Consider the following 22,443-nt stretch of genomic DNA (forward strand, 5'->3'; position numbering starts at 1 on the left):
GTGGGTTGGTGGCGTGGAGGAGACCGCTCCGGTTTCCATGGTGATGGGCCAGGCTAGGTGCGCATGATTGCTGCGGCTGCGGCTGCGTTGCCATGGTAACCCTGGAGTGGAAGGGGGCGGGGTGAGATGAAGGTGTTTAAGGACTGTCTTGGGAGGAAGTAGAGTAACAGCAGAGGAACTGAGGTGTTCATGGAGGAACGGAGAGTGTGATGGGGGTGAAATAGGCGGAGCTGGGGAGATACTAAGGGATTGGGAGTGTTTTGGTGAATTCATATGTAAAAGGAACCGAGAATTGGGTTGTTTGAACATTTGTGCAGTTGTTACAGGATTCTTATAGGGGCGAGTGGAGACTTGTAAGGAACACTGAGATGTTTTGGGAGAGTGGGGGAATTATAAGAAGAGCTGAATGTTTTGAGGTGTAATGGGAAGTTGTATAGCTATGTTGTCCAATACCCTAGCAGGTAGCCACATGTGGCTAAAGTAAATTAATTAAAGTGAAATATAATTAAAAATTCAGTTCCTCAGTCACACTCACTCCATTTCGAATACTCAATGGCTCCACTGTATTGGACACTGAAGATCTACAACATTTCCATCATCGGAGAATGTTCTATTGGCCAGTGCTGATATATAGGGTGAATTGGGATGTTAACGGCGAATGTGGAGTTTCCCGGTTCCTAACTGTCCAGCCATATCTCTTATCACTTGCCCTCCTGCCTCACCTACAGCGGGCTCCACCCCGTTCCCCAAACAGGACCAGCTTAATCCAATTTTTGCCCCTGCCGTTCCCTGCCTGGATTGCCCATCCAACTCTTTACCTTTCAGACTTAAATGTCACCTCCCAGAAGAGGATCCCCTGGACAGCCCTATTTAAAGTAGCCACCACCCCATTCCTACCACCAGTAACTATTCCATTCCCCTTTCAGAAACTTTATCAGGATCTAAAATTATCTTGTCCATCATTTGTCATTTAATTGTCCATCTTCCCCGCTAGGGGGAGGCCTTGTGCTGTTTACCATGAAAAATTCCAGGGCCCGAAGTGTGCCTGGCACAGAGGGGACACTCCATAAATTATGTTGATGAAATGAATAGAGGCGATTCAGAATTTGGAAGCAGTGATATTACAGGGGAGATTGGAGGTATTAGAGAAACAGAGTCATAGTGGAGCTGGGGGACACAGAAGAGGAATAGACACCAGGAATTCAGGTGATAAAAGAGGAACTGGGGCACAAGGGTTACATTAGAAAACAAATGAGGGGGTGGTAGAGGAGGACTTGGGATATTCCATGGAATTCATTGTCATTTGCAGAATTATTAAACGCCCAGTGCCTCAGTCTCCTCATCTGTAAAATGGAAATAACAGTAGTATCCATCTCATAAGTTTCTTGGAGGAATAACTGAGGTAACACATGGGATGTGTTTGGAAGACTGTCATCATCAAAATTATTACTAAAGTTAAAGCAGGAGTTGGGATACACAGGGTCCTGCCTCCCTGCCCCACCCCGTCCTCCAACTCGGCCTCATGCACCTGGGAAGAACTCTGGGGTTCCAAAAAAATGGTTTGAAATCCAGTCTGCTGAAGCACGCCATCTCAGACTATGGGCCTGTGTTTTTGTAGCAACAATTGGCAGGAGACGGGTAGCAGTAACTCTTCTCTGTGTGGATAGTAAAGAACTCTCTTCATAGCTCCCCATATGGGCTTCTTCGCTCATCAACATCCTATGCCTGCCCCCATGGTGATATTTAATTAGCCCTGAACTACATTGTGCCAGTTGGTTTACCTAGAGGATCACCCCAAACACCCCATTGTGCCCGTTTTCCAGCTGGGGAAATTAAATGAGAGAGGTTCAGTAACTTGCCTAAGGACACAGCAGAGAGGAGGGTAGTTTCCCGCTCAACCTCCACCCCCTGCACTTTTCCAGTGGTTCTCATTTTAGCAGAAAGAGTGCTTGGATGAAGTCATGCACAGCAGGCTCCCAATCCGGCTGTCACGCACTTGTTGAGGCTCCTTCTCGCTGAGCCTCAGTTTCTTCGTGTGGAAACTGGGGATAATAGTAACTAACCAAGGCTGTTTTGAGAACTGAAAATAATGTGCTTATTCTTAGCCCACGCTAAGTACATCAGTAACTGGTTGTTACTATATATCAGCCTTTCCCGTTTCTTTTTGAGAGACTGAAGCAGTGGGTTGACGTTTGAGGGGAATTTGGTGACGCTGCAGGGGGAGGGAAGACTCCCCTTTTCAACCTCCTGAGAAAAACCAGCCACGGTACCGGAAATGCACTACGCATGCGCATTCGGGTGGCCGGAAGCGCCGCTACCCCGAGTCCTCCTGTGAATGGAGAGCCCGGTGAACCGGCAGTATACCTGGACCGAAAGGTGAGGCGGCGAAGTTTGGGAAGAGACGGGTCGAATCTGAAAGGCACCTGGGGAGCCAGAAGTCTGGTCAGTCCCTAGTTGAAGGGACTCCCTTCATGCCTCTCCCCCCCACACACACACACACATACACACACTCGGGTAATGGTCTCGCCCGATTCCCGTTCCCTTCTATCACTCCAGGACATACCAAGTTTCCAGCAGAGGGGTGGGAGGAGCGGGCCAGAGTGAGGAAGGGCCCATTTGGCGGGTGAGATCATTGTCACGGAAGTCAGGAGAAAAATGGGGGGAAGGGGGGGAAAGGGGGTCCAAACAGTTGGGAGAAGAGCGAAGAGGCCTTCAGGAGACCCTTGTGTGCAGGGGGCGGGGCCTGGAAGAACTTTGTCAGGGAAAGAAGGCGGGGGGGTCTCTGGATGGGCGAGTTCATTGTGTGGGGAGGTGGGAGGTTGGGGTGGACGAGTTCATTGTGTGTCCGACTGAGGGGGATGAATGGTTGGGAGAGACCATTGTTTGCATGGGGAGATTTGGGCAGTGCTTGGGAGTGACCTCTGCGTGTATGAATGGGGAGGGTCAGGGTGAGTGTGTGCGCGGGTAACAGGTTTGAACTGTGCCTTGAAGCAGGAGTTAGATTCTGACAGAGGCTCTGAGATGTGGGCCAACAACAGGTGCAAACGCCCCATGATGGAAGAGTTGAGGATCCACTTGCAGAAGGAGGGTCTGCCCATTGGAATGTAAGGTCCGTGGGCAAATACATCGAGAGTGACGCTGGAGAGTATGCAGGGGACATATCAAGGGGCCTGGACTGCCAGGCTGAGGGGCCTGACGCTGTGCCGCGGTCCTGGGGAGCCATGAGAGGGTTGTGAGCAGGAGAGGAGGAAGGTCAGCTCTGGGTGCAGAAAGACCTGTCCGGGGCTGTGTGGGAGATGGACTGGATCGCGGAGGTTGGAGGTGAGAGGCCAGAGAGGAGGCTGGGGTGATGATCCCAGAGGAGAGGAGAAGACCTGCGCTGGGACTTCCCTGGCGGTCCAGTGGTTAAGACTCCGTGCTTCCACTGCAAGGGATGAGGGTTCGATCCCTGGTCAGGGAACTAAGATCCCACATGCGTGGGGCGCAGCCAAAAAACAAACAAACAGAAAAAGACCTGAGCTGTGGCAGGGGCCTTGGGGACAGAGGGGAGAATAAAAGACAGAAAGCGTGGGAAGGATGGGAGACTGACAGATCAGGGAGGGGGTAGGAAGGAGGAGGAGGGAGGGATGAGAACTCCCTGGGAATCTGACCCAGTGACTGGGTTGGGGGGGGGGGACTCTAAGGTCAGCACAGATGTCATGAGTGTGAGGGGTCTGCAGGTCATCCAGGGGGCTTGGGAGTGAGGTTCCGGTGCTGTCAGCTGTGGTTGGTCCTTGGTACTGTGAGGCTCATTGGGCTAGCTGGGGAGAAAGGAAGTGAAGTGAGGAAGACAAAGGTTCAGTTCAAGAGGCCATATTGTGAAGGGCCTTGAATGCCAGGTTGAGGGGCTCAATTTTTTTTTTCTTTTTTTAAGATTGATTGATTTATTTACTTTATTTTTGGCTGCATCTGGTCTTAGTTGCAGCGCCTGGGATCTTCGCTGTGGTGCGCGGGCTTCTCTCTAGTTGTGGCATGCGGGTTTTCTCTTCTCTAGTTGAGGCACGCGGGCTTAGTTGCCCTGTGGCATGTGGGATCTTAGTTCCCTGACCAGGGATCGAACCAGCGTCCCCTGCATTGTAAGGCGGATTCCTTACCACTGGACCACCCGGGAAGTCCCGAGGGGCTCATTTTTCTACTGGGGGTTCTGGGGAGCCATGGGAGGAATGTGAGCAGGGAAGAGGCAGGAGCAGCTCTGGAGGACAGAAAGACTCCTCTAGGGCCACGTGGGGGATGGACTGGAAAGGGGAGACTGGAGGCAGGGAGGCCTGGAGGAGGCTGGGTGAGGACACGCATGAGCTGGTTTCAGGGCTGTGGGGACGGAGAGTACAGTGGTGGAGGCCATGGGACTATCTGCCGTCCCTCCGAGGAGGGTCTTGGAGAGAGAGGGCCTCCCTGGGGCCCCCAGGGCAGATGAGACTTTGGAGGAGACCTCTCTCCCAACACCAGCAGCTTGGAGAAAACCCTCCCTGTCACCTCCCTTCTCTCTTCCTCAGCCCCATTTGCCTCCTCACCACTTGGAGCTGACCGACGGCAGCCCCACCTCACCCTCACTTCAGCATCCAGAGCCAAGGATTGGGTCTTGGACAGACTGCACCCAATGAAGGCGGGAGATGGAGAAGCGGGTCCTGGAGACCCCCCCAGACTTTCTGGGGTTCAGTCTATCTCAACTGAGGATACACCCTGAGGAGCCTGAGGTCCCAGAAGAAGAGGTGAGCCCCCCGACGCCCACCCACCCCAGGAGTCAGGTCTCAGCAGGAATAGAGATTTAGGCAGCTGTGAGTTTGATTCCCAGATCTAGCACTGCCTGGCTTTGTGACTTGGCCCATGGACACGCGGCTCTGAGCCTTAGTTTCGGCTTCTGTGAGAACGGCACCTTCACTGTTGTGGGGATGCCAGGAGATGGTGTCAGATTCAGAGCAGTTGCACAACGAATGTATTCATTATTTCTGTACCCAGAACAGGAGGCAGTGATAGATGTACGATCGTGCTGGATCTCAAACTTGAGAGCCATTTGAGAAAATGAGGACTCCCTCGCTTCCGCCTCCGTGTACATCTTTCAGGTCTTTGCTTCAGTGTCACCTTCTCAGCGGGCCTTCCCAGGTCATCCCCTTTAAGGTGGCATTCCCATCCCACCCCAGGCATTTCCTATCCCCTTTCCCTCCTTTACTTCTCAGGCTTTCATGAAATGTTTGCCTTCAAGCTAGTCTTCATAAAAAACCCTAACTCTAGGGCTTCCCTGGTGGCACAGTGGTTAAGAATACGCCTGCCAATGCAGGGGACACGAGTTCGAGCCTTGGTCCGGGAAGATCCCACATGCCGCGGAGCAGCTAAGCCCGTGCGCCACAACTACTGAGCCTGTGCTCTGGAGCCCACGAGCCACAACTACTGAAGCCCGCGTGCCTAGAGCCCGTGCTCCACAACAGGAGAAGCCACTGCAATGAGAAGCCCTCACACCTCAAGGAAGAGTAGCCCCCGCTCACTGCAACTAGAGAAAGCCCACGTGCAGCAACGGAGACCCAATGCAGCCAAAAATAAAATAAATGAAATAAATAAATTTATTTTTTAAAAAAACAAAACCCTAACTCTAACCCTAACGCATATATTGGGTTGGCCAAAAAGTTCGTTCAGGTTGTCTAAGACTGTATGGAAAACCCGAACGAACTTTTTGGCCAGCCCAATATTTGTGCTAACTTTTAAAAAAAATAAATTTATTTATTTATTTATGGCTGTGTTGGGTCTTCGCTGCTGTGCGCGGGCTTTCTCTAGTTGTGGCGAGCGGGGCTACTCTTCGTTGCGGTGCGCGGGCTTCTCATCGTGGTGCCTTCTCTTGTTGCAGAGCACGGGCTCTAGGCGCACGGGCTTCAGTAGATGCAGCACGCAAGCTCAGTAGTTGTAGTTTGCGGGTTCTAGAGCGCAGGCTCAGTAGTTGTGGTGCACGGGCTTAGTTGCTCCGCAGCATGTGGGATCTTCCCGGACCAGGGCTTGAACCCGTGTCCCCTGCATTGGCAGGCGGATTCTTTACCACAGCGCCATCAGGGAAGTCCCCTATTTGTGCTAACTTAAATGAAAAAGTTGTAAACTAGCTCCTGTTAATGAAAAGTCCTCTGCAGAAGCTGGTTTCAGTGAAAACTTTGGGTATACAAATTCGTTTCAAGGAAAACTGTTGGCTATCAGCTCGTTTAAAATTCTTGTGCACAAGAAAATGTTCATGCAAACTGCTGCATTCAAACTGGTTCGAATGAAAACTCATCCACCATACTTAATATTTTACTTGTTTAATTTCTGCTGGGCCACAGTAGAGGGGAGGAAGTTTTGCTTGTTTTGTTCACTGCTCCATCACCAGCATCTAGGCTGTTGCATGGTGAGGAGTGTTCCCTCTCCTAAGCTCCTGACTTGAGAAGCTTCTGTGGGTGACACTCATGTGTATGTTTCAGCAGACTCTCCCGTGATTCTGATGGGGGTGCTCTGAGGACCACATGTGGGTCCAGCCCAGCCCCTTGCTTCTCAGGTGAAAAACTGAGGTCCAGAGTGGCATCTTGACTTCTTGAGGTCACAGAGCATGTGGACAGCATGCAGGCAGCCTGGCTTGGGTCCCAGCCCAGGAGAGGCCAGTCAGTGCTAAGTGATTTTGGAATCGTTTCTGTGCCTCTCTGGACCCTTGGGTCCCCATCTATCAAATGAAGGTTCATTAGGATATTGTGGGTTCAAATCCCACCTCTGCCTCTTACCAGCTCTATGATCTGATCCAGATATTTCTTAATTTCTGAGCCTCAGTTTTGTCATCTGTCAGATGGGGATTATAAAAGTCCCCACCTCATAGAGTGAGTTCAGGGAGTTAATACACCCGAATTGCTCAGAACAGTGCCTACACCCTCTAAGTATCAAATAAATATTAGCTAATAACATTATCTCTAACACCATCCCCAAATTCACAGATGAGTATGGATTTGTGAGGGCTGCTTTAGTGTTACTTTCCAGATTCAAATCTTGACTCCTCCACTCCCAAGCGCTGTGACCTCAGGCAAGTGACTCACCTTCTCTGAGCTTCAGTTTCCCTGCAGAAGACTGGGTTATTGTGAGCACTCAGTCTGGTGCCTAGTATCCAGAAGGTGCTGAATAAACGCCAAATAAAAGGTTTTTTTTTTTTTTTTTTAGCTGTGTCCCCTCTGTGGAGTCTTGGCTGCAAATGGCAGGTATTGCTTTCCCATGAAACCGATTACCACAAATTTGGTGACTTAAAACTACACACATTTGTTCACTTACAGTCTGGAGATCAGAAGTTCAAAATCAATTTCACTGAGCCACAATCAAGGTGTCAGCAGGGCTGTGCTCCCTCGGAGACGTTAGAGGAGAAACCATTTCCTTGCCTTTTCTATCTTCTAGAGCTGCATTCCTTGGCTCCTGAACCCTTCTTCCATCTTCACAGCCAGCAGCTTAGTATTTTGGTTCAGTGGTAACATCACCTTCTTCTTCTGCATCAAATCTCCCTTTGCTTCCCTCTTATAAGGACACTTATGATTACATTCACGGTCACTTTGTTGTGAATAGTATTTTCTTCAGAGAGGTGTTTTTCATAGATCAAAGAATCCTTAGGAAGTCTAACAAAATAAATAGTTTACCTGTCCTGGAAGAGTGCCATTTGTCAAAGTTCATTAAGTATTTGTTTGTTGGTTTGTTTTAAGTTTTTATTTATTTATTTATTTATGGCTGTGTTGGGTCTTTGTTTCTGTGCAAGAGCTTTCTCTAGTTGTGGCAGGTGGGGGCTATTCTTCATTGCGGTGCGTGGGCCTCTCACTATCGCGGCCTCTCTTGTTGCGGAGCACAAGCTCCAGATGCGCAGGCTCAGTAACTGTGGCTCACGGGCCTAGTTGCTCCGCGGCATGTGGGATCTTCCCAGACCAGGGCTCGAACCCGTGTCCCCTGCATTGGCAGGCAGATTCTCAACCACTGCGCCACCAGGGAAGCCCTATCTATTTTATCTATAGTAGTGTGTATACGTTAATCCCAAACTCCTAATCATTATGGGTTTTTTTTAAGAGTAAAGAAATATTTTTAAAGCTTTCATTATTTAAACATCTATACTGATGTATTTACAGGTGAAATGGTATGTTTTCAATTTTCTTCAAAATATCCGCTTAGAAGTGAAGGCATAGGTGAAACAGGACACGGGGGACACCAGAAGGGAAGCGGATTTTTGGAAGGAAAGGGCAAGGAAACGGAACAAGAAGTAGTCACGGAGGATTTGAGAACCCAGAGAAAATAGAAGGTAATTACATACGTCTCACCACTAGAGGTCGCGCAAGAAACATTCTTTAATGCCCTGCGCGCCCCGCTGAACCCGGGCTGGTGCTGGTCCGCCCAAATCATTTGTCTTAACTCGGCATCCCCCGCAAAAGAAGAGCCTGAGACAAGGGCTTAGATGCAGGTGCTTTGTTTGGGGAAAAAGTCAGAGCGAAAAGATGTGCGGGAACTAGGAAGAATCAAAGAGGGAAAACCGGGGCTTCCCTGGTGATGCAGTGGTTGAGAATCTGCCTGCCAATGCAGGGGACACGGGTTCAAGCCCTGGTCTGGGAAGATCCCACATGCCGCGGAGCAACTAGGCCCGTGAGCCACAATTACTGAGCCTGCGCGTCTGGAGCCCGTGTTCCGCAACAAGGGAGGCCGCGACAGTGAGAGGCCCGCGCACCGCGATGAAGAGTGGCCCCCACTTGCCACAACTGGAGAAAGCCCTCGCACAGAAACGAAGACCCAACACAGCCAAAAATAAAATATAAAATAAATAAATAAATAAATAAAAGATTACTATTAAAAAAAAAAAGGACACGCTTTACTTCTGGTCAATGCACCCTTTTCTTTAATGATTAAAGCAGATGTACACTGTATGTCTGATAGGCCATAAACAGGCTATTCTTGTTCGCATCAAATTCAGATTAAATCATCTATAAGCCAAAATGACTTCCCCATACCTCAATATGTGGGCATTTCTTCCATCACTTGTAAAAACAACTTCATCTTGGGGCTTCCCTGGCGGTCCAATGGTTAGGACTCCGTGCTTCCAATGCAGGGGGCACGGGTTCCATCCCTGGTCTCAAAACTAAGATCCCGCAAACACTGGGTTTAACAAACATAGGCCCCTTCTAAGTACTTTACAAATATTAACTCACTTAATGCTCACGACAACCCTATGAAGTGGGTGCTATTAGTCCCATTTTGTAGCAGGGGAAACTGAGGCACAGGGAGGCTAAGCAAGCTGCCCAAGGTCACAGCCAGCTGGGGGCGGGCGAGATTCTACCTCGTGCCGTCCTGCACCAGACTAGGTAGGTAGGCTTCCCTGTACTGGTGGGGTCTTGAATTTGGGATCTTGTCCGTCCTCCCCCATCAGGATGTGAGCTCTGGGAGGGGGGACCTCGTCTGGTGCACACAGGCATTTAATGAACAATGTGGAATCAAGAAGGGATGAGTGGGTATCTTAGGATGGCCACATCCCTTCGTGACCGCCTGCGCCCTCCTGCCGTGCTCTGCTCGGGGAATTCTATTCGTGGTCAAGACGTTTAGTCCCAGTAAACTCGATCCTCGGGGCGAGGGGGGACCCCCAAGGAAATCACCAGCTTGGGCTGAGTCAGGACGGAGAATCCGCTCACAGCGGGGCACGGGCGCCACCTGGCGGCGGGATTCTGCTAAGACAGAGCCGCTGGGAGACCCGGAACGTTTGCTTTGGGTGAAGTGGAATCGGCATCTGAAAGGGAGTTGATATCGGGTGTTATTAGTGGGCACTTGTCTGAAAATCAGTGTATGATGATGGGTGCCATCTATCAGTGGCTTCCAAACTTTTCTGACCGTGACGCACAGTAAGAAATCATTTCACATCAACATGGTTTCATCAAATACCACCCTGTACTGCATGATGTTTTTTATTCTACGGTATTCCTATTTTTAAATGTTGGTCAGATCCCCTGATCACGCCTCCAGGGATTCCCCCTCTGACTTCAAGATGAACGGAGCTCAGAGAGGTGAAGACACTTGTCCAAAGCCACACAGGTTGTATGCGACAGTGCCAGTTTCTGCCTCAGTCCTAAAAGAGAGAAATCACTAAATGCTCCAAATTTCACTGCTATTGAGTACAATTTAATTTAGTCCTTTCTCCATTTTGCCAATAAGATTGAGCTGCACTGGTCTGCTGTTTTCTTATTACTGTATAATGTAAATGAATGACATTCCCGAGCTCAGGCTTAAAAAATGCAAGTCTTCTTATGTCACAAGATGAATCTGAGACGGCAATAAAGTCTGCACTGAGGTGGCCACCAGTGGCGCTCGCAGCATCATTGCCAACACCACTGTCACCACCACCTCCATCACCATCATCACCACGGTCATCAACGTCATCATCACATCCCCTTCTCTGTCACCATCAGCATCACATCGTGATCATCACTGTCACCAAAGTCACCACCTTCATTCACCATCATCATCGCCATCCCCACTACGGCCATCGCCAACATCACCACTATCACCACCACCGTCACCGCCACAAAAATCACCCCCACTCAAAAGCAGGTATCAGCAGCCCACTCTTTTTGTCTCCTAGCTACAGCCTTGGCCCAGCAAGCCTGCGTCCTCCATCCCTCTCTCCACCCTGAGCCACAGGAGATGTGACTATGACCCCGAGGGTAGTGCTGTCTTGCTTGGGAACCAAGAGGATTCTGGGTTTGATTCTTTGACTTTTCTTTAAGTGGCCTCAGTTCTATTCTGAGCTTGTTGCCACAAGGTTGACCATCCATAGATGGCGAGCCCAGCCTCTGGACCAGGGGAGGCTCTACTCAGTGTAGCTCTAGGACCCTTGAGGTGGCTGAGACTCGGGGTGGGGGGGTTTAAGGCTGAATGCCTCCTGCTATAGGGGCTTGAGACCACTTTGGGGAGGGGAGACCTGAGGGTCTGGGTTCTCTGTGCTCATTGTCCTGTCTTAGGAGAGAAAGAAGAGGAAGTCCCTCTGGGATGGCAAATAGGGCTGGTGGTCATGACTCTGCCCCCCGCCAAGATGAGACTTCCCAGGTCCCAAAGGAGAAAGTGAGAATGACAGCCTAACTTCCAGAAGTCACATCCTAGGGAGTTGCCATTTCCATCGCCTTCCTGAAATACCCGTTTTTAAATTTCTTGTTCACTGTTATATCCCCAGAGCCTAGTACCCTGTGTGGCACATAGTAAGTACTCAATAAATGTTTGTCAAATCAATGGGAAAAGAGATGGAGAGTCCCCCTCCCCTGCAACTGTTAGGGAGGAGATGGGATTCTGCATCATAGCGTTAATTCAAAGGATCTGATTTGATACAGTGTGAAGGGGAGAACTTTTACAAAAATATTAACTTTGTACTGTGCACTAAAGAGACTGTGAAAATTAATAATTCATCCCAACATCTCCTGTTCCTTATGAATATTTCTCAGAAGTGATTTCAACAAAAATGTTTTCTAGGATGCCCAAAACTGTAGGAGTTGTGGTCAGGTCCAGTGACTGTTCCCTCCAGAAGGCTTTCACCCTGCTGGGTTGTCTTGATCATTTGCTGCCCTGCTTTTAACATCCTGCCTGTAAACTGAATAAATAGAGGTAAGCTTTCTCATCAGATCACAAGATCGATAGCCCTTTCCCTCATGATGGAAATTAAATCCCATGACTCTGATGGATTAATTATTTTACAAACAAAACTAGTGAGCCCGCAAGAGGGAAGAGATATGGGAACATATGTATATGTATAACTGATTCACTTTGTTATAAAGCAGAAACTAACATACCATTGTAAAGCAATTATACTCCAATAAAGATGTTAAAAAAAAAAAAAAACAACTAGTGAGCCCACGTTTGCACTAAATTAGCAAACGGTGCCAGGCCCACCGATGACTGAACTTCCGGGATGGCTGAGAGTGGAAGGTGGCGACCCCTGCTCGCAGCCCCGACACACACAGGCGAGAGTCACCTCCAATTTTGTCCAGTTTTTTAAGTACAATTTTGAAGATTGTTTTGTGTTGTTAAAGCATTCTTATAAAGTCTGTGTGTTGAACTGCATTTGTGAGAACAGAACGAGTTCCAGTTCCCTTATTTTTCTTTAATACTTTCTTTCTGTTGTCACCATTTATATTCTTTATATGTCTTGATTAAAGCTAATTAATCAACCATGTGGTGGGCAATTTGGGGGCAATTTGGAGTTTTTTTCTTTCCTGTGCAATTTTGAGGTAGCAAGGTTGACATGCTGCTTTCAGTCCCCTCTCTTGAGATATGAAGAATTCCAAAATATAAATTAAAAAATTTTAAAGGTACACACTGAGATTCTGGGGTTGCTTCTTACTGCAGCATAACCCAGCCTATCCTGACTGATAACGGTTCCTGGTTCTCAGTAGAGCCTGAAATGTGCAAGTCTCAAAAAAAAAAAAAAATGAGTAAATGAATGAATGGCAGGGAATAGGGACAGGGTCATACCTTTTCTCCTGGGCCAAAGGTAGAGGAAACAGCCATGTCTTATGCTCACTCACCCACATATACGCTTGTAACCAGGCTGGGGTAAAAATCAGACTCTGACCTTTATTTCCCATGGTCACAGCTCATGCTGACCCTGATGTCTTTGCCCCCATTCTTCCCCCACTGGTCAGTACTGGGGACTCTTGAGGAGGACAAGGAATGAGGAGCTACAGAGACAGGGACATGAGATGCGAGGAGGGCCTGGGAGATGGGGGAGAGGAGAGGGAGTTAGAAATGGGGAAGCCGAAACAGGAGGTGGGGGGATAATCAGAGAGGTCAGAGCAGAGATGGGGAGACAGACACGGAGACAGGACAGAGACACACTGAACGGGAAGCCTAGAGAACAGGAGATTAGGGAACCGAAAGGGAAGGGCAGGTTGGAAACAGAGAGGGGGACCAGGAGACAGATGAGGGGGAGCTGATGGGAAGAGATGCAGAGACATAGTGAAGGGGAGATGGAGACAGGTGTGCAGGCAGTTCACCCGGAGCTGGGTGAGAAAGATGGAGAGTCATAGGGGAAATTGAGAGGCAGAGACCCAGAGAAGGCCCTGCAAGGAGCCAGGGGCAGGGTGGGGGCTGGGTGCCCTTAGTAGTTGCTCTGGGAATCTTTGCTGGTGGTGGAGACCCGGCCGGTGCTAGAGGCAGGGCCAGTGCTTGAGACTTGGCCTCTGCTGGACTCGAGGCCTCCACTCGATTCTGACTCAGGGCCTTTGCTCTCCGAGCCCCCAAAGCTCTCGTGGCCTCTGCTGGACCCCAAGTATCCAGAGGACCCCAGGTAGCTGCTAGAGTTGGGGGATCTGGAGATCACTCGGCCCGCAGTCGAGCCCCGGCTGGACGTAAGTCCCCCGGTGACGGCGCTGGTGGAGCCGAAGGTCGTGTGGCCTGCGCTGGAGCTGGGGTCCCCAAAGGTGACGCGGCCGACATTGGAGCTGGTGGCGCGGCCTCCGCTGGACGCCAGGATGCCGCTAGTCCTGTGGCTCGCGAGGGAGCCCGGGACAGCGCGGGGGCTTTTGGGCAGCAGGGGCAGGCCGGGGCTGGCCGGGGTGCTGTCCACCTTCCTGACGGCCTCGGCCATCTCCTCCAGGCGCCGCTCCCCCGCCTGCTCTCGGGCCTCCAGCTGCGGGGGAGGTGAGTTAGGGCCCCGGAGGAGGCAGAGCTGCCCCGCGCCCGCGGGCACCCGTCCTCACCGACTTCACCACGCGGCTCAGCAACTCCTCCTTGCTCAGCGGATAGTCGTCGTTGGCCTCAAAGCCTGGGGGGTCCTCGCTAACGTGGGTGGAAGACAGGAAGGGACTCTACTCCTCGACCTTCAGAAGGCCGATGGCGCCTCATTGCTAGGCCCTGAGACCCTCAGCCGTGCGCCGGGCTCTGAGCGCCCTTTCCCCTTCGGGTCCACCCAGGGCCCCATCGACTGTCCCTGGAGCCCTTACTCCTTCTGGTTCCCCCGAAGTACCCACTTCATCTTCTACTCCCCCCGCCCCCCGCCCCCGGGCCCCACCCACCTTCTAGTCCCAGGGGCCCGCCCCCACCCTCCCTTCCCGCGTCTCCTCTGCCCCCGGGGAAGCTCGCTGACCCTTGCCCTCTGGCTCACAGATTGTCAGGGGGCTGAGGTGGGGCCACTTTCTTGGGAAGACCCTCGGGGCTCTGGCCCAGCACCAGGAGGGCAGCGTTAGGCGAGCTGGCAGAGAGGCTGTTCTGGAGGGTGGAGAAGCCAGTGGTCCGCTCAGGTCCGCCTCCAAGGCCCCGGCACCCTGTCCCCCCTGCACACCGTCTGCGCCCCAACCTGGGTTTCCAGGAAGGCCTGCACCGTCAGGAGCTCCACCAGCCGCTTCTCGATGAGGCCCAGGAAGAGGCCTATGTCCCGGTCTCTCATGTGGCTCTTGACCCCTAGGAGGTCATTGATGACGGTGCTGTCACACTGGGCCCTGGTGAAGAGGCGCTGGATATCTGGGGTCAGAGGGGACAGGCCATCATGGATCCGGTGCCCATGGGGTGCCACCCTCTCCTCTCCTCAAGGCCCTGCTGCCCAAGCGAGGCTCAAAGATGCAAAGGGACTTGCCCAAGTTCAGACAGCCAGGCGGGGGGAGGGCATCGCGGTGTGCCCGGCCACCGGGTTCCAGATGCCAGAGGGCAAAAAGCGAGGGGAGTCCAAGGAAAACGTGACACGGGCACCTCCACACGGCCAGTCCTCTGCTCACGGCTCAGCATCACTCAGCTTCCACCCAACCCAGCGAGCCCACGGCTCAGGATGTGCTTCTCCCACAGAAACACACACACGTGCTCCCCGGGAGAAAGCGGAGGAAATTCACAGCAGCACCAAGGCTGTGACACGCTCTCACAATTGGCCCGCTTGTATTTAGTTAACTGGTTATTGTGAATGAAATAAGATGCACCCATGACCTTGACAGGAATCTGCACCCAGCCTGTGGCATCCCTACCACCCTCCCCTGCCTCCCCCACCTGAGCCCCAGGCTCACATACAGTTTCCTGCTGGGGTCCCTCTCCAAACAGTCCGCAGTGCCACTCACACTGAGATCAGCCTCATCCCCCAGAGGAGCTCCTCCTCCCAGGTTCCCCACTGCACCCTCACCGGGCCGGACCCCTGTGGGCCTCAGCCCTCATCCCCCCATGGTCCCTCAGCCCGACACCTCTGTGCTCCATCTCTCCCTCTCCGTCCTCATCCCCCTCCCTCCGATCCACCCCCCTCTCCTGCTCACAACCCTCCCATGGCTCCCCAGCACCCCCAGGAAAAAGCCTCAGCCTGGCATCCGTTTAGGATCTGACCCTCTTCAACTCCCACCCACGCCCTCTCTGCACGAAGAACCTGCTTTCCTTGGATGCACCTCCGAGCCTTGGCCCCGCCTGCTGGGGGCATCCCCTCTCCCCAGTTTTTAAGTACTCATCCTTCAAAATCAGCCTCAAGCATCATGGCTCCCAGGAGACCTCCCCTGTGACCCCAGCAGAGCCAATGTCATGGGCACAGGGCCCCATGCTGAGAAGGGCCCCACGTTTGGTTTGATGCTCTTCTATTGTCACTTGAAATTCTTGCGAGTTTTTAAACAAGGGGCCCCGCATTTTCATTCTGCACTGGGCCCCCCAAATCCTGGTCCTGCACCCGACTCTGAGCTAAGGCATACTCTTGCTCCTGCAGGGCCCAAGGTGTCCTCCTTCCCAGCCCCTGCGTTATGAGTATCCAGAGCCCATGTCAGTCTCTTCCCTGCCCTCCCCCTGCCCGGCCCTCACCACCTAGCACAGGGCTTGTCACCGCAGTCCCTACAACAGAGGGAAAGAGGATCTTCCAATACTTGAGCTCCGACCGCGCAGCACGAGGTGGCCCTCCTGCTTGCCCCCCACCACCACTGCCACCTCCCAGTCTCTCTCCATCCGTCATCCCATCTAATTCTCAAGCCGACCTTACAAACTAGGCACTGCTATCCCACTTCCGGAGGGGCTCCAACAGAGGAAACCACACACCAAGGTTCACAAATGGTGGAGCTGGGATTCAAACCCAGGGCTGCCTGACTCTCATGGACTCCACACCAGAAGGATGAATGGACGGTGGATGCAGGATAGATGGATGGATGCAGGATGGATGGATGAAGGATGGATGGATGCAGGATGGATGGATGCAGGATGGATGGATGAAGGATGGATGGATGAAGGATGGCTGGATGCAGGATGGATGGATGCAGGATGGCCGGATGAAGGATGGATGCAGGATGGATGGATGCAGGATGGATGGATGGATGCAGGATGGCCGGATGAAGGATGGATGCAGGATGGATGGATGGATGGATGCAGGATGGATGGATGGATGCAGGATGGATGGATGCAGGATGGATGGATGCAGGATAGATGGATGGATGAATGATGGATGGATGAAGGATGGCTGGATGGATGCAGGATGGATGGATGCAGGATGGATGGATGCAGGATGGCCGGATGAAGGATGGATGCAGGATGGATGGATGGATGCAGGATGGCCGGATGAAGGATGGATGCAGGATGGATGGATGCAGGATGGCCGGATGAAGGATGGATGCAGGATGGATGGATGGATGCAGGATGGATGGATGGATGCAGGATGGATGGATGCAGGATGGCTGGATGAAGGATGGCTGGATGCAGGATGGATGGATGGATGGATGCAGGATGGATGGATGGATGGATGCAGGATGGATGCAGGATGGCTGGATGCAGGATGGATGGATGCAGGATGGATGGATGGATGCAGGATGGATGCAGGATGGCTGGATGCAGGATGGATGGATGCAGGATGGATGGATGGATGCAGGATGGATGCAGGATGGCTGGATGCAGGATGGATGGATGGATGCAGGATGGATGCAGGATGGATGGATGAAGGATGGATGGATGCAGGATGGATGGATGGATGAGTGAATGGATGGTTGGATGGATACGGGACAGATGAAAAGGGAGTGCACAAAGTGGTCCGTGGAATGTCTCCACGTGGCCAGCCCAGGCAGGGTTCTCCGCCTGCTCATCGCATCCTTCCAGATGAAGAAGCCGGGGCGGGTGCTCACCGGTCTTGAGCTTCTCCAGCTGCCCGCGAAAGTTCTGAAAGCGGGCCTCCAGGTTCTCGGCCTCCGTGTGCACCTCGTCCACGCGCTGCTGCAACTCGGCCCGCTGCTGCTCCTGCCGCGAGCGGCGGTCCTCCTCGCTGCGGCGGCCACTCACCAAGGCCTCCTGCATCTACAGGGGCAGGGGCACGACACTGGGCCCAGCTCGGGAGGCGGCGCCGACGCGGGTGGAGGAGGGGCGGGGGCGGGGGCGGGGGAGGGGCGGGGGCGGGGGAGGGGGAGGGGAGGGGAGGGGCGGGTCTCGCTCACCTCCTTGATCTCCTCCTGCAGATGCTCCAGCTCCGAGTTCTGCTCATTGATGAAATTGAACTCCGCGAAGTTCCGCTCCTCCACTGGGGGGAGTCCGGAAAGGCAGGGTCCAGAGAGACAGAGACCAGCAAACAGAGAGACACACACAGAAGGGCAGAGAACGAGATGTTGAGAAAGGCAACAAAGGCACACAGACAAGGAGAGACAGAGACGGAGAGATATAGGCAAAGAAATAGACACAGGGGACACAGAGAAATACAGGGCAAGGCAGAGCGACAGAAAGAGATAGCGACCGAGAGAAAGTCACAGAAATGCCGAGAGAGACACAGAGAAACAGAGAAGTGAGGGAGAGAAAACGGTAAAGGTGGGTAAAGAGAGAACATTAGACCCCGGGAGAAAGACAGCAACAGGGACACGGAGATTGGCACACAGAGGTTGAGGGGAAGATTCCGAGGGTGACCCGCAGGCCCAGGAATGAGGGAGGCGGAGGAGGGAGGGAACGGGGAAGGGGAGACGGCTTGGGGAGGCGGGAAGGCAGACACGCCAGGGAAATTGGACAGAAAGAAAAAGACGGAGATACACTCAGTGAGAACAGAGAGATGCAGACGGGTGGAGACACACAGAGAAGGAAGGGGTCAGAAGGCCCGAGACGGGGGTGGGAGAGAGACTGGGGAGAAAGCGGGGAGAGAGAGGGGCGGAGGCAGGGCGGACGGGAAGAGGCGAGTAGGGCGGAGCCTGATTCCTGGTCCCTCCAGCGCAGGTGAAGTCCCCAGGGCCGAAGCGGAGGCCCTCGGTGACCGAGACCGAGCACAGTCTGCACTGGATTCCGGGGGGCTAGGCGCCGTGCTCCTGCCCCACCCCCGCGCCCCTTCCATCCCCGCCCCCTACCCCCGGGAACTCACACTCCAGGTACTTCTCCACCAGCGAGTCCGGGTCGCTCTCCCCGGTCAGCTGGGACAGTTTCTTCAGGGCGTCCTCGTAGCGCAGCACCAGCTTCTCCTGGGAGGTCTTCCGGAGGCCTTCGGCCATCTCCCGGGCTGGGGGGTGAGGGGGCGGTGAGGTCGGCGTCCGGGGCGGCCACCAGGGCGGAGGGGCCTGGCTGGGGACGCTGGTGGGGAGGGGGCAACAACACCGCAGCCGCGCAGACCCCGCCCCTCCAGCCCCGCCCCCCGGCCGGCCCCGCCCCGCGGCGAGACCTGGAGCGAGCCGCTCCGCCCCTCCCCTGGCCCGGCCTGCTGGAGGCAGAGGTGGCGGCCCCGGCCTCACCCCGTTGCTCTCGCTTCTCCACGACGGCGGGATCCGGCTGCCGATCGCCGTTCTTGAGTTTGAGGAAGCGGTGCAGCTGCTCCAAGTGCGCGATCTGTCGCTGCAAGATCTGCACCTCCGTGTCGTTCTGGGCCACCTCCTTCTCTGCCCTCTCCCGCAGCATGCCTAACTTGGTCTTCGCCTCCTCCCTGGGAGGGGTGGGGGGTTAGACCCGGGTCAGGGAGATTGGAGGTTGGATTTGGGTTCATCCTGGGGCCCAGGGAGGGGCGGGGTCAGCCTGGGGTTGGAGGGTGAATGGGGCAGGGTCAGCCTGGGGTCACAGGAATGGGTGAAGTCGGCCTGGGATTGGAGGGTGAATGGCGCAGGGTCAGTCTTGAGTCACAGGGATGCGCGGGGTCATCCTGGGGTTGGGGGGGGGATGGGGCACAGTCAGCCTGGGGTCTCAGGGCCGGGTGAGGTCAGCCTGGAGTCACAGGGATGGGCAGAGTCAGCCTGGGGTCACAGGGATGGGACAGAATCAGGTTGCCGTTAAGGTCACAAAAGGCAGAAAATTGTCTAGGTTCCTAGAGCTGGGTCAGGATGGGGTTATGGGGAGAGTCAGGGGGCTCACTCACTGAAACTCCCCTGGCCTGCTTGGCCGAAGGTGGAGCTTTTAAGCTTTTAAACGTAGTGCAGCCAACTGTAAACTCAGAGTGCCCCAAGCCTACTTCACAGGTCACAGGATCAAAGGTCAGAGGGTCATTAGGTTGGGAGAACAGCAGGTCAGTCTCCTCGGGTCCCTGCCCATGGACCATTCTAGTTCCCCTTTCCACACCTTCGCCAACCTTGGTTGCCTCGACTCAGGGCACTAGCTTCTTGCTCTGTTCAAATTCCTCTGAGGCTTACTCAGGTCAGTCCTCTTGGTGGGAGTCCTCTCCTGGCACCCACCAGCCCTAGCCCCCGGCGACCCGTCTAGCAGCCCCTCAGGGATTAGAACTCACAGTTCTTTCTGTGCCTTGGGCTTCAGGCCAACAGAAGGGCCAGGAAGAGGGAGCCCAACTTCCCAAGAGCCTGGCCCTTCAGTAGATGCTCTAAAGCAGCACGCCATAAGTCCCCACAGCAGCCCCGGAGGTAGATACCATTACCGTTGCCACGTCACAGTAGAGGAAACTGAGGCTCAGAGAGGGGAAGTGACCTGCCCAGGTCAGCCAGCAAGGAAGCAATGGAGACACTGGCTGGTCTGACAGAAGTGTTGGTCCTGACAGCTGCCCCCTGCCTTCTAATGGAAACCACCCTATCTTTGCACCCCGCTAGGCTGCCCACTGCAGTCAACTGGAGGAGTGTTGGCAGAGGCTAGATCCTGGTGATGCAAAGACAGGCCAGCAGGCCATCACTTGTGGGACGTGGCAGAAAAGATGAGCCGGGCCAGTCAGATTCTCTCCTCAGAATTTGAATTGGGAAATGCTAAGAAGGGGACAGCGGGAAGCCGAAGCTAAAAGGATGTACAGAGAGAAGCCACAAAAGGTCATGTTATGAAGGCCAAGTTAGGAAGAAGCCAGAGCTATGCGTGAACAGAAGCCATGAGTCAAGACTCTGAAGAGGTCATGGAGGACCACAGGTAACAAATTACAGAATCAGCCATAAAAAGGCATGACGTACTGAGAGACGCTGCAACGTGGGTGAACCTTGAAAGTACTGCACCGAGTGAAAGGAACCAGACACAAAAGGATACGTTGTATGATTCCATTTACATGAAACATAAAGGTAAATTTACGGAAAGGCACATGTATAGGTAAATCGTCAAGACAGGAAGGAGACTAGTGGTTGCCAGGGCGTTGGGGAAGAGGGAAAGAGAATAACTGCTTAATGGTTACAGGTCTCCTTTGGGGGTGATGAAAACAGAAGGGATGGTTGCACAACATTATCAATGTACTAAATGCCACTGAATGGTACATTTTAAAATGGTGAATTTTGGGACTTCCCTGGTGGCGCAATGGTTAGGAATCCGCCAGCCAATGCAGGGGACACGGGTTCAAGCCCTGGTCCGGGAAGATCCCACATGCCGCGGAGCAACTAAGCCTGTGCGCCACATCTACTGAGCCTGTGCTCTAGAGCCCGCGTGCCCGTGTGCCTAAAGCCCGTGCTCCACAACAAGAGAAGCAACCGCAGTGAGAAGCCCGCGCACCACGATGAGGAGTAGCCCCCGCTCTCCACAACTAGAGAAAGCCCACGCGCAGCAACGAAGACACAACGCAGCCCAAAATAAATAAATAAATAAATAAATTTTTTAAAGGTGAATTTTATGTGCATCTTAACTCAAAGGAAGGAAGGAAGAAGGGAAGAAAGACAGACGAAGGGAAGGAAAGACGGAAAGAGAGAGAGGAAGAAGGAAGGAAAGAAGGAAGGAAGGAAGGGGGAAGGGAGGGAGGAAGGGGAAGGGAAGGGAAGGGAAGAAAGAGAGAGAGAGAAAGAAAAGAAAGAAAGAAGAAAGAACGGAAAGAAAGGAGGAACAAAGAAGGAAAGATCATAGAAACCATAAGGTAGATTTGGCCTATAACCGATGTTGTGAGGAATCATGAACCACGATAAGCAGAAGTCAGGTGGTAGAAACAAGACACTGAAGAGAAGGTAAGACAGCACTTGGAGCCAGAGAACAGGGCTGAAGTGCAGAAAGGAGCAGAGCTGGGATAAGAGAGAGAGCATGGAGCCCATGAGAGCCCAGAGGCAGAGACAGACGTCCATTAGCAGAGCAGCTGGGGCTTCTAGACTCCATACAACATGATCCTTTGTCTGAAGGTGGCTTGAGAGAATCTCTGTCCCTTTCAGCCAATACTGATAAATATCAATCTAATTACGGTCATTCACTGATGCTTCCTACGTTCCTGGCCCCCTGCTATGTGCACTTACTTAAGTCTATTTTTTTTTAATATTTGTTTATTTTTGCCTGCGTTGGGCCTTAGGTGCAGCACAGGGGCTTCTCTCTAGCCGTGGTGCCGGGCTTAGTTGCCCCGAGGTATGTGGGATCTTAGTTCCTCGACCAGAGATCGAACCCGTGTCCCCTGCATTGGGAGGCAGATTCTCAACTACTGGACCACCCGGGAAGTCCCTTAAGTCTCTTTATTTATGTATTTGGCCACACCCTGTGGCTTGTGGGATCTCAGTGCCCGGACCAGGGATCGAACCTGGGCCATGTCAGTGAAAGTGCGGAATCCTAACCATTGGACCGCCAGGGAATTCCCCTTAAGCCTTTCTACATCCCTATGTGCTACATGCCATTAACAGACTGGGGCTAAAGAGGTTAATTCATACACCCAAGGAGAGGGACCTTGCCCGAGAAGCTGGGAAATCAGTGGAGGGGGGAGAGAAAGGGGCATCTTATAAAAAAAAAAAAAAAAAGGAGGTTCTGACAATCTATTTCTTGAGTTTGGAACCTTCCCACCACTTCCTTAAGAAAATGCATGGGCTGAGTCATCTAGGATGCCTCCAGGGGCCCTACCTGATGGTGTAGGCAGAGGTGGAGGAGACCATGAGGGTCCTGACCGTGTCCCGCAGGAGCTGGATCTCCTGCCAAGAGAACAAAACAGATACCACTTCCAATGCCCTCATCACTGGAGGGCCCTCCTTTAAGCCCCACATTTTCCCAATAAGAAGTGAGGTTCCTGGGCCTTAGAAACTTGGACCTTCCTAATTAGCGGCAATCGGTGAAAGGGATTTTAAACAGGCACCAAGTGAAAGGAAAGCCAGATTGATGAGCAGGAATGCAGTGAAACGTTGGACTTCCCTGGTGGCACAGTGGTTAAGAATC

General features: G+C 53.0%; 1 protein-coding gene and 1 long non-coding RNA gene across 10 annotated transcripts in view; one reads left to right on the forward strand and one right to left on the reverse strand.

Moving 5' to 3' along the window:
* Positions 1-2,292: 2,292 nt before the first annotated feature.
* On the forward strand, positions 2,293-12,276 carry LOC130705786 (uncharacterized). The gene is made up of 3 exons (XR_009006194.1): positions 2,293-2,376; positions 4,533-4,748; positions 11,506-12,276. It is a non-coding gene; the product is annotated as an uncharacterized LOC130705786 (long non-coding RNA).
* A 329-nt stretch (positions 12,277-12,605) lies between these two features.
* Positions 12,606-22,443, reverse strand: part of ODAD1 (outer dynein arm docking complex subunit 1) — a 29,898-nt gene continuing 20,060 nt past the window's right edge. For 5 of the 9 annotated variants that reach the window (XM_057535053.1, XM_057535051.1, XM_057535049.1 and 2 more), the window contains 9 exons: positions 22,135-22,202; positions 18,660-18,847; positions 18,296-18,430; positions 17,394-17,476; positions 17,088-17,256; positions 14,327-14,490; positions 14,135-14,238; positions 13,731-13,809; positions 12,606-13,660 (listed from right to left, as the gene is read on the reverse strand). In XM_057535053.1, coding sequence (XP_057391036.1) covers positions 13,130-13,660; positions 13,731-13,809; positions 14,135-14,238; positions 14,327-14,490; positions 17,088-17,256; positions 17,394-17,476; positions 18,296-18,430; positions 18,660-18,847; positions 22,135-22,202 — 1,521 coding nt within the window. In that variant the 3' untranslated portion in view covers positions 12,606-13,129. Of the gene's footprint in view, positions 13,810-14,134; positions 14,239-14,326; positions 14,491-17,087; positions 17,257-17,393; positions 17,477-18,295; positions 18,431-18,659; positions 18,848-22,134; positions 22,203-22,443 lie in introns of all 9 variants that reach the window. The other 4 variants (XM_057535050.1, XR_009006192.1, XR_009006193.1 and 1 more) reach the window with 4 other exon arrangements.

This window comes from Balaenoptera acutorostrata, chromosome 19 (assembly GCF_949987535.1).
Source record: "Balaenoptera acutorostrata chromosome 19, mBalAcu1.1, whole genome shotgun sequence".
Lineage (NCBI taxonomy): Eukaryota > Metazoa > Chordata > Mammalia > Artiodactyla > Balaenopteridae > Balaenoptera > Balaenoptera acutorostrata.